General features: G+C 35.7%; 1 protein-coding gene across 1 annotated transcript in view; it reads right to left on the minus strand.

The window, feature by feature from the left end:
* Nucleotides 1-9,349, minus strand: part of IGF1 (insulin like growth factor 1) — a 52,816-nt gene extending 43,467 nt beyond the window's left edge. Inside the window, exons 1-2 of the mRNA XM_013947253.2 lie at nucleotides 9,137-9,349; nucleotides 4,571-4,727 (exon numbers count right to left, since the gene is read on the minus strand). Of these exons, the coding sequence (XP_013802707.1) occupies nucleotides 4,571-4,727; nucleotides 9,137-9,199 (220 nt within the window). The 5' untranslated portion in view covers nucleotides 9,200-9,349. The remainder of the gene's footprint in view (nucleotides 1-4,570; nucleotides 4,728-9,136) is intronic.
* Nucleotides 9,350-9,682: the final 333 nt, after the last annotated feature.

A 9,682-nucleotide genomic window follows, 5' to 3' on the forward strand; every position in this document is an offset into this window, starting at 1 on the left:
TGTCTCTTCCTGATTTTCTGGTGATTATAACCCAGTATGCTTATGCTGCTCAGAGTTGAGGATATTCCCAAGGACACTGCATGATTCTGATTGTCTTCATGGAAAAAACAAACTGTAAAAATTTGCACTGATTCTCCACAAAGCAGTTGACGCAGGGATCATTAGGTCTGGATACTAGTAAAGCCTATGTCTGTTGTGGGATTCATTCTTGGGTATAAGGAAGCATGTGCTAGGTCATTCTCCATGCTCTGAAGAATATCAGTGGGACTTCACTGTGTCAGGTGTCTAAATTCAGCTCCTTGTTTTCTGTGCAAGTGATGCTTCAGAAGATTCACTTAAAGACCAAAGCTGCTTTTTTTTAACTGAAAAAAAGGTTTTATAAATTCATGAAATTGACACCCTGTGCCATGGCCTCAGATACTGATTGCCATCTAACTTAGGCTTTAGAAACTGGCATGAATAAAACTGTCTAAGGAAACAAGGCTATTTCTTTATTGGCACTCACTTGTTTTGTTAGCCAAATTAGTGTCCGTTTATTGGAAAAGAAAAACACATTTTTAAAAGAGCAGAAACTGGATCAAAAAGAAGATAGCATTTTCTCTGTAGAGCAAACTACATTTGCTCTCCTTACTCATGGTACTGAGTCCTCAAGACACAGTGTGAGCTAGAATGAGTGATGGTCCATCAAATTCAACTCGTGTGAAGAAAATGAAACAATCTCCTTTTCTGAGTAATCTGCAAAGTAAATCTTGTGATAGGACTACAGTATTTCAAGCAAAAATTTCCCCCTCCCGGGCTAACACTTCTCTAAGTGTCCTGTAACTTGCCCTTTCAGTCTTCCCTACAGTCTCTGCCCTCAGCATTGGTTTGCAGTGGCATGATAGACCTTTCTAGGTATTAACAGTCCAGTGAACATGACAGGCTTCAAGACTATTGAATCCAGATTTTTCAAAACTGGAGAAGCATTAACTGAGGACAGTTATGTCAAACTGTAGCCACTTGTTTTCTTCCAGAGGTTCAGTTGCAAGGAATAGAAAACTGTGGCCAGGCTCCCTCTTTGTTGGCTTCTCCTAACATAACACAGTGCACAGGCACTTCAGTGGCAGAAATCCTACTAGAGAGAAATTGTTAAATACCAGGTGGCCACAACCTTATCTGTACTGGTGAATCATGGGAGCATAAAACCTGTCCAAGAAGTAGCCAGTGCTGGCTGGGATTAAATGTGACCAAGGGAAAAAGCACATGCACTATATTGGGATTCTTGTGGCATCATCCCCTAAAAAAATGAAAAAAACCCCCCACTCTTTACCAGTCTACCTCATGAAGAAAGAAAGTTTTAGAAACAGTTTCTGGCTTCCTCTTGAGGTCAATATTTTTCTTTGTGTGTGGTAAGTAGTAGGTGCATCCCTTCAAAAGCTGTGAAGAATTTCCTTTTATAACTAGGAAGTTAGTTTTCACAAGCAGAATAAACTAGATAAAAGACATTTTTTCTCTTCCAGTCCTAGCTGTAGATATAGCCTTGTGGTTGTAGAATACAGAGTTTCAGCAGAAAGTAACACAATTAATTCTATCTTCGTTTCCACCCACAACTCCCAAGGAATATTTAGAAACTTTGACCTTGAATCGGAACCAGGAGTTCCACCTCAGTCAAAAGGTATTCTTTATATTTGAAGTCTCTAGTGAAATACAGAATGATGGAAGAATAAATCTTCCCTCACAACTATTTCCTGAGCAAATTAAAGGCAAACATAACCTCTGATTATATAAAGGAACCAGAATGTGAGAATAGGAGGCTTACAATACCATTGAAAACTGACATTCATTTCACAGTAAAAGAAAAAAAGTTCACTGGATTTTTACCTCTGCAAATGATATGGCCTTCTTAAAGTGCCATGAAATGGAATAACATTTTTAACTTACAATAATATGTTGCATTCCGTAGTATATTTGATACAAGGTTCAGGATCTCAAGATGATTAACAAATGTTACTGGACTTACTTTTTCTATGGTTTTATATTTTAGATTGAATGTTAACAAATAACAGGGAGAAGACTAAGACAGATTAAATTGCTCATGAATCAGAAATAGGGTCACATACAGAATGCACATTACTTAGCACTCAAGCCCCATGTATTAACTGCATAAAATTCCAGTTGAATGTTGAAATTGCAGTCTGTTGATTACAACAGTTCAAGCACCTGAAACCGGGTGATTGTTCATTAATAAAACTTTGATGAGATTACAAAACAGAAAAACAATTGAGATCAGTCAGAGGATTCCTAGGATACTGAATGAGCTTGGGACAATTTATAGATTCTTGCTTACAGAAGGCTTCCATACAATGGGATCAATAGTTATATTAATTTTAGATGAAAACTGAAAATGTAAACACAATAAAGAAAACCAGAGAGGGAGTCTATACTGATGGCAGACAAAAGTCAAGACTGCAAGGGTGATGAGCTCCTTTAAAACTTCCAAAATCCATGCTGGTATTTTTAAAACAGGCCGGTCTAGTTTAGGGAATGTAGAAATTTCAAACAGATTATTTAACTTTAAAATAACTGAGGTTGAAAGCAAAGGCACTTATTGCTGATGACTAGCATGTTACACATATTTTTACCTTGAGGAAAACAAAGAGTACATATAACTTTAGGTCTGACTGGCAGTAGCAGCCACTGTCAGTTGAAGCAATCATGATAATTCCCCACACAAGCAGCGAACATTGTACCAAAGAGAAGTGACTGGAAATATGTCTAAGACACAGGCACAGTAAAAAAAAGTTTGCTTGGCTGTTCTAAGGATACAGCATATTGTCTCATTGTCTTCTGGTGTAGGAACAAGAGGGAAGGTGACAGACTCCCTTTACATTCCTGCCAGCCACGCAAAAGAAAGTATATGTAGGGCACTGAAATAACCTCTTAAGTGTAACTCAACTGCTGCTGAATATAACAGATTGTGGTGTTCAAATGAACAAACAGATAATTGGTAGAAAAAATTAAAGTTCCTTAAGAGACATCCCAGTATTTTAATATTGTTTAGCACCAGCATGCTAAGTTAAACAGCGTTCTAGAACCAATTAGTGATAGGTGAAGTGTTAAGTACAGAAATTAAGGGTTCTCTAATGAACTACTGAGCATATATGAAACTAAGACTCCCAGTTTCAGAAGGATAAACTTTAATAGGAAGTGCCAAAAAGACAGTGAAAAGGTCAGCAACTTGCATGTAGAGGAAATCTGGGTTTTCTTTAAATTGGAGATGCAAAAGTGTGGTTTTCTCTAATTCTATTTTATCGCAAGCAAGGAGAAAGATCTTTAAAGTAATAACTCCATGAATAAAAATGAAAAGGGATGGCAGGAGGAGAACCTGATCAGAAAAACAAAAGAGATATCTTAGAAGGCAAGAATTATTGGGATAAAGAGAGGATTAAAAACGTTTAAAAAGTCAGACATCACAACCCCTCCCCCCCCCGAAATAAATAGAAAAAGAACCTTCAGTTAATCATTTGTCTTTACAGCCTCACTAGCCTGATCTCCTTTTCTTAGTTACATTCCTGTTTGGAAAGGCAACTGAGGCCCTAAAAGAAAGGTAACTTCAAACAAGAATAATCTGTGACACATTATTATAAAGAGTAAACACCACCTTCAGAGGCTCTGATCACACAAGTTCTTGCATGTTTTAATGTCTTAAAGAATGAATATATTCCCAGCTAAAAGCTTCATTAACTTCATGGTATTTGAGTAGCAAATAGTTGAAAATTAGAGATAGAGTTCTATTATTTACATGTTCTGTACTTCTTGGTCTTGACACCACTTGTAAGAAAGTACTAAGATAAAAAGAGTTAATTCATCTAGTTACTCCAGCTTTGCACAATTTAAAACACAGCAAAGGAAAAACATTGTGATGTTCACACCCAAAGTGTAGGTCTTGCTCTAAAATGTTGTTCAAATATTAATATATTCACACTGTTACAGACCTAATTTTATCTATTGTCTGTACTGTGATTATTCTTTATTATCTCACCATGAATGAATTTGCCTTCACCTGTACTTAACTTACGTAGTCTGCGGATACTTGGATGCTGTAACTTTCTACTTGCTGCCTTCCAGATTTTCTTTTTTCAAACCAGATGTTGAAGCTTATTGTGTTTTTAATATGATACAGTGTGTACTTAAACTGTTTACAAGTAGTCTGACATAATAGGTACATGCAGTACTGCCACATGAATATCTTGGGTCTAAGCATGTCCTGTCGTTCCATTAATTTCAGTGTCAGGCCAGCAGAAAGCTGTAATATAGCAGGTGGAATAGCAACAATGGGGAAGTGGTTAAAAACAATAACATGTTTGAAAAGGAAAATTCATTAAAACCTGGGAGAGGCTGAACACAGGCACCGCTCTATGCTTTGCTGGGACTTATGTTCACTGAAAACCTGGACATCTCAGAGAAAGAGAATAGTAGTAATACTCTGCAGCCTAGTTTGATTATTCTTGTGCTTGCTTAGAGCAGTTGCAAACCCCAATGGACTACAAGGAGTAGTTTAGCAGTTGTATGAAAGAAAGGGTTGACTTACTGAAGTAAAAGCCTCTGTCTCCACATACGAACTGAAGAGCATCAACCAGCTCGGCACCACAGAGCGTCTCTGGGCCAGCAGCAGCAGAACTGGTTAAGGTAAGCAAACACAGGCCAAGGTAGAAGAAATGAATGTAGGACACAGTGTGCATCTTCACCTGCCAAAGAAGCAAAAGTACTGTGTCAGAGTTTCCCAGCAGAATCCCAAAGAAAATGAGATACTGCACCCCTGTGAGCTGAGAATGCGTACGTAGTGTAATTTGTTAAACAAGTAACCACAACATCAGGAAAGGTCTCACAATAATATTGCAGCTCTACATATTCTATATATTTTGTAAATTGATGACTTCCTCTAGTGACTATTCTTGGTTCACACTGACATGTAGTTAAAGAACCTTCTAGAAGTGGATCATGATTTATGGTTCTTACTGCAAAAGGAGGTTATGCAAGAATAAGCTAGCCAAAGGCACTTGGGAAGGCCAGAATAGTTAGGGTTAGGAAGACTAGACAACCTTGAATTGTTTTGTCTGAGAACAAGTCGGCTAAAAGGGGATATGACTGCTGTCTGCTAATGTACTGAGAAATGTGGAGGTTGCATATGACAGAGAAGAACTGTTTAAACCGAAGAACAGCACTGGCACAGGTTGTTCCTAGCTGTAAACTGGACAGAAGGAAATTTGGGCTGGGAGAAAAACTGTTCATAACTATTTGAACTCTGTGATTCTCCTGCCACTTTAAAAATGGAAACACCAGGACAAAACAGAAAAAAGTTTAAAGCAGAGCTTGCTAAAGTTACAGAGGAGTTGATGTGGCACCTTCCATAGTAGGGGACCAAATTCATTGACTCAGGAATTTTCTTCCAGTCCTCTGTTCCTAGGAAGATAACAATTGGAAGAATTCAAGAACTTAAGAGGAGGAGTGTTAAGGATTTGCATTTGTATTTAATGGAAACATGACTCACTGATCTCTATTATATCCACTTAGTTCGGGTTTGGTTAGGACAATATACACAGAGGTGATGACTGTTTTCTCTCTTATATTTGGTATACACACTAATTTTTTCCTGGACATATGACTAAAGATGGGCCAGTTCTCAGGGGGTACAAATTTGAACCATTCCATTTGTCCCCTTCCTTTTATGTCTATTTATATCAATTAACAATCTGACTAATATGTCAAAGAAGATAGCATTTTTGTTGAATGCTGTTTTTAACATAGTAGGAAGACATTTATGTTGCGTAGCAGGGCAGTGAGGCATGTGCTGAATGAATATTTTGACCTGATTTAGTAGATCACTTAACAAAAATGTTAGTTTTGAAAGAAATAAATCTGCATATAATTCGATTCTGTTTCAAGGTAAAGGTTAGTACTCCAGTCAGGTGAGAAGTTACAAATCCTTCTTACACGTACAATTAGCCTTGCCTTAAAGCTGTTTTATATTAGTAGACAAGTGCAAGTAATTGGACTAAATGATTAATCTTCCCTCAAGTTTCTTTCAAGGTTTCAGGGACCATTCCCTCATATTTTTCACTGAACTGTTGAAAAAAATGATGAAATTATTTGTTATCTCTGCTCATATTGCATATGAGCCACTGAGGTATTGAGCCTTCTCTAGTTTAAGTCAATAATTTTTAAGAATGCTTATTTTCTTGCCAAGGGACCTTAGCACCTTGCTGGATAAGTACCCTATTTCAACTTAAGTCAGAGTTGAATAAGAGAAATTCACAGTAATTCTGACAATAAGTCAGAATATATCGCCCTTTTTTTCTGGTGATATTTCCACTGTGAAAATAATAAACAAATCTGAATCCCATGATATATCATAAAGAGAAAGAATAATTATTTTCTCATTCACGAGTGTTTTTAGCCAACTTTACAATGGCAAAGCCAACAACAGTTAGTGCGTGGACATGACTTCAATGGCAGATGGAGGAAGATCAGATTATAAATGAATGATGATAACATAAGGCATTATTTCCTGTAATGATTCCATATTTTAACAACATCAATTTCTTTTTTCCCTTTCCATATTTTTGAATTTCTAAGATGAATGTAATACACCTGCAGTTTAAGATGGTTCCCGATTCTTAGTTCTGAAGAGGTAAAGCAAAAAGCTGTTTAACACACAGCCTCAGAAGGCTAAAAAACATTATGAATGTAAGAACATTATGTGTTTAACAGTTTGTTTTTGTATAACATTTGAGCCAGAAATAAACATAAATCTTAGACATTTAACAATTTTGTATTTTTCTAGACTTTTCAGCTGGGTTACATTTTAAGATAAATATCAGCACTGAACTAGGACAAGACAGATTCTCCACTGTTTTTCCTTTAGTGGAGGCCAAAAAAGCTGCACAGTATAAACCACAGAGAATTTCTACACTTTATCCCCAAATTTAAAAACAGTTAAGAACTTGCAAACAAGTAAAAACTTTGGGGAAAAGAGGTTCACATGTTTCTAGGAACCAATCAATTATTTTTTTAAATTAAGTGCCATTTCATCAAAACTAATGCCAAAACATGATTTAAGACTTTAACTTTACTTCATCATTTTAATTAAATGTAATATTAGCTGATTCAATATGTTTGTGATAAGATCAAAGTTCCCATTTAAGTCTGAGGGGAATATTCTTAAGAAAATACGAAGATGTAACCCAATATGGCCTCAGGTTCTTTACAAACAGACAGGGTGCTTATAGTGTCCCCACTTTGACTAGAAAGTTGAGAGTTTAAAAAAAATGCATTGGCATGTGGGTGGAGTTTACTGAAGCATCTAATTACGTTTGGAAATTGAATACAGGTTCAGGATGAGCCTGGTTAAGCACTTCTTTTAGTTGCATAGAATGACTGACCATATTTTCACAGCTGGAATTTTCTCTTTTTTTCAGTAAAATAACCAGCTTTTGCTGCATTCCTCTTTTAATAGTCCAGAAGAGCTGCACCACAAAGGAATGTCGTATATGAACACCCTGTATTTCTTTTACATCTTAAGTTTTCTTTATAAGTACTCTTATTCTAACAAACTCTCAGTTGGCACAAGTTGTACATAAGAATTCTTCGCTTGCTTGGTCACTGTTTAATAACATTTAATAGCATTTACAATAATTATAAATATCTTGAGGTGAGCAATGTTTTCATGGAAAATACATGCTATAGAAAAGAGTTTGATTCAAAACTACATTTTGATATATAGCTGTTGGATCAAATTACCAAGCCATAGTAGAGTTAGAAGTATGTAATTACTATGTAATAAAAGTATTCTCTAGTAATTATTATGTAAATAGAGCATACATACTTTGGAATGGATCAAATTTTAAATACTGTTAACTTTGATTAAAGAACCTGGGATAGATCCTAACCTGGTGTAAATCAATATGTTCCATTTGATTTCAAGGAAGCTGGGCGTTTTGCACCAGCTGAGGAACTATCACATTGTTTTTATGTCTCTTAATGCCTTGCTCAACGCTTTAAAAAAAAGCATCTTCACCATTCAAGAATATTGGAAGGGATGACCATTTGTACATTAAGGAAATGGTTTCATCCATTGCAATTGCAGACATGTTCTTTTGAATCACATTAAGGAATGGGATGCATGTGCTTAAGTGTCAGACACTATAAAAAAAATTCATTAGGCCCTAAACAATTAAAACAGGAGAATTCTGTCAACTGCATAAGAGTGTGCTTGCAAACCATAATAAAAAAAAAAAAAAGAGTTCTTGAAGGATATAATTTTGCTGACAGTGGAAACTTGACCTAGGGCCAATTGACAGAAACAGAGGTCAATGCACCTACTGAAGCCAAATTTATCTAAAGAGAATTTATATTAGTAAGTAGAAATCATAGTATCATAACATGAAACTTCACATGAAAACTTTCCTGAAACAGCCCTCTCTGCAAGGGAAAACTTGGAGAAAAAGATGTAGGATAATTTCCATTTTCTTTTTGTACAATTGCTTAAGCCATACAAATATGCAAAGTCAGCAAGAGTTGCAGCTGGGTTCTATGTAGAAAACAAACTGAACTTCACATTTACTTTTAATACATGAAAACAAAAAATAAGTAAATGGAACAATGCTGCCAGAAAATTGCTGCAATGACAACATGCCTTAAAAGTTTCAATGTGAAAGTATGAACATTTTATCTGTAATTGTGTATATAAAACTGCAGAAACTTAACATGTGTATTAAGCCTACATTCCTGTAAAAACCTGCACCTGCAGAAAACAGCTAAAAGTTCTTGTTTTCAGAAGCATTAATTAACAATATAAACAGTGATGTAATTGGACCCTTTAATAATGACATAAATGAAATATTGTAAAGTTCTCTGAATAGAAGTGAAATTTAAGACATGTATCTGCAATAGTACCCTTACAGTTATCTATGTAATTGCAACTATTACATACAGCCATTTTCCAGATCACATAAATTTGCATGTTCAGCAATTTATAAATAATTCTCAGTTCTAAAATAATGTTATTGAAAAGTGCACAATACTCTTCAAACCAGAAGCAGACAATACACAGTAAAATAAAACTCAAAAATGATTTGAAATAGTAATAAAGATTTACCTTCAAGAAATCACAAAAGCAGCACTTAACTAATTGTGTTGAAAGACTGTTGATTTTTTCCATTGCTTCTTAAAAGTGCAAAGTCTGGAAATGAATTTGTTAGCAGTAATGATGAGAAAAAAGAAATCCAGAGAGATGTGAGATGTTGAGAGCAATGTCACATTTCAATATTGAGGACTTTATTCCATTGCGCAGGCTCTATCTGCTCTGATTTTAGCAGTGACAGTGAGATTTAGCAAACAGAAGAGGGATTTAGAGAAAATCCTCACATTTATCTACATTACACAGACACTGTAGACAGGAAACAGCTGGGGGAGCATTTGCCTTCTCTCTCTCTCCCTCTTCTGGCAAAGTTACCGAGTAAGGACTTTTTTGGGCATGGTGACAAATAACATCATACCTTTGCATTTTAAAACTAGAGCACAGAAGCATATTTTTTTCCCTTTAAAAGAATGTGCATTAGTGACTGAGGGGTTAGCAGACAAAAAAGCTTATGCTGCCATGAAAAATAAGAAAATCTATTCTGGTTAACTTTCAGATGACTCT

The sequence above is a fragment of the Apteryx mantelli genome, chromosome 1 (genome assembly GCF_036417845.1).
Source record: "Apteryx mantelli isolate bAptMan1 chromosome 1, bAptMan1.hap1, whole genome shotgun sequence".
Taxonomy (NCBI): Eukaryota; Metazoa; Chordata; class Aves; order Apterygiformes; family Apterygidae; genus Apteryx; species Apteryx mantelli.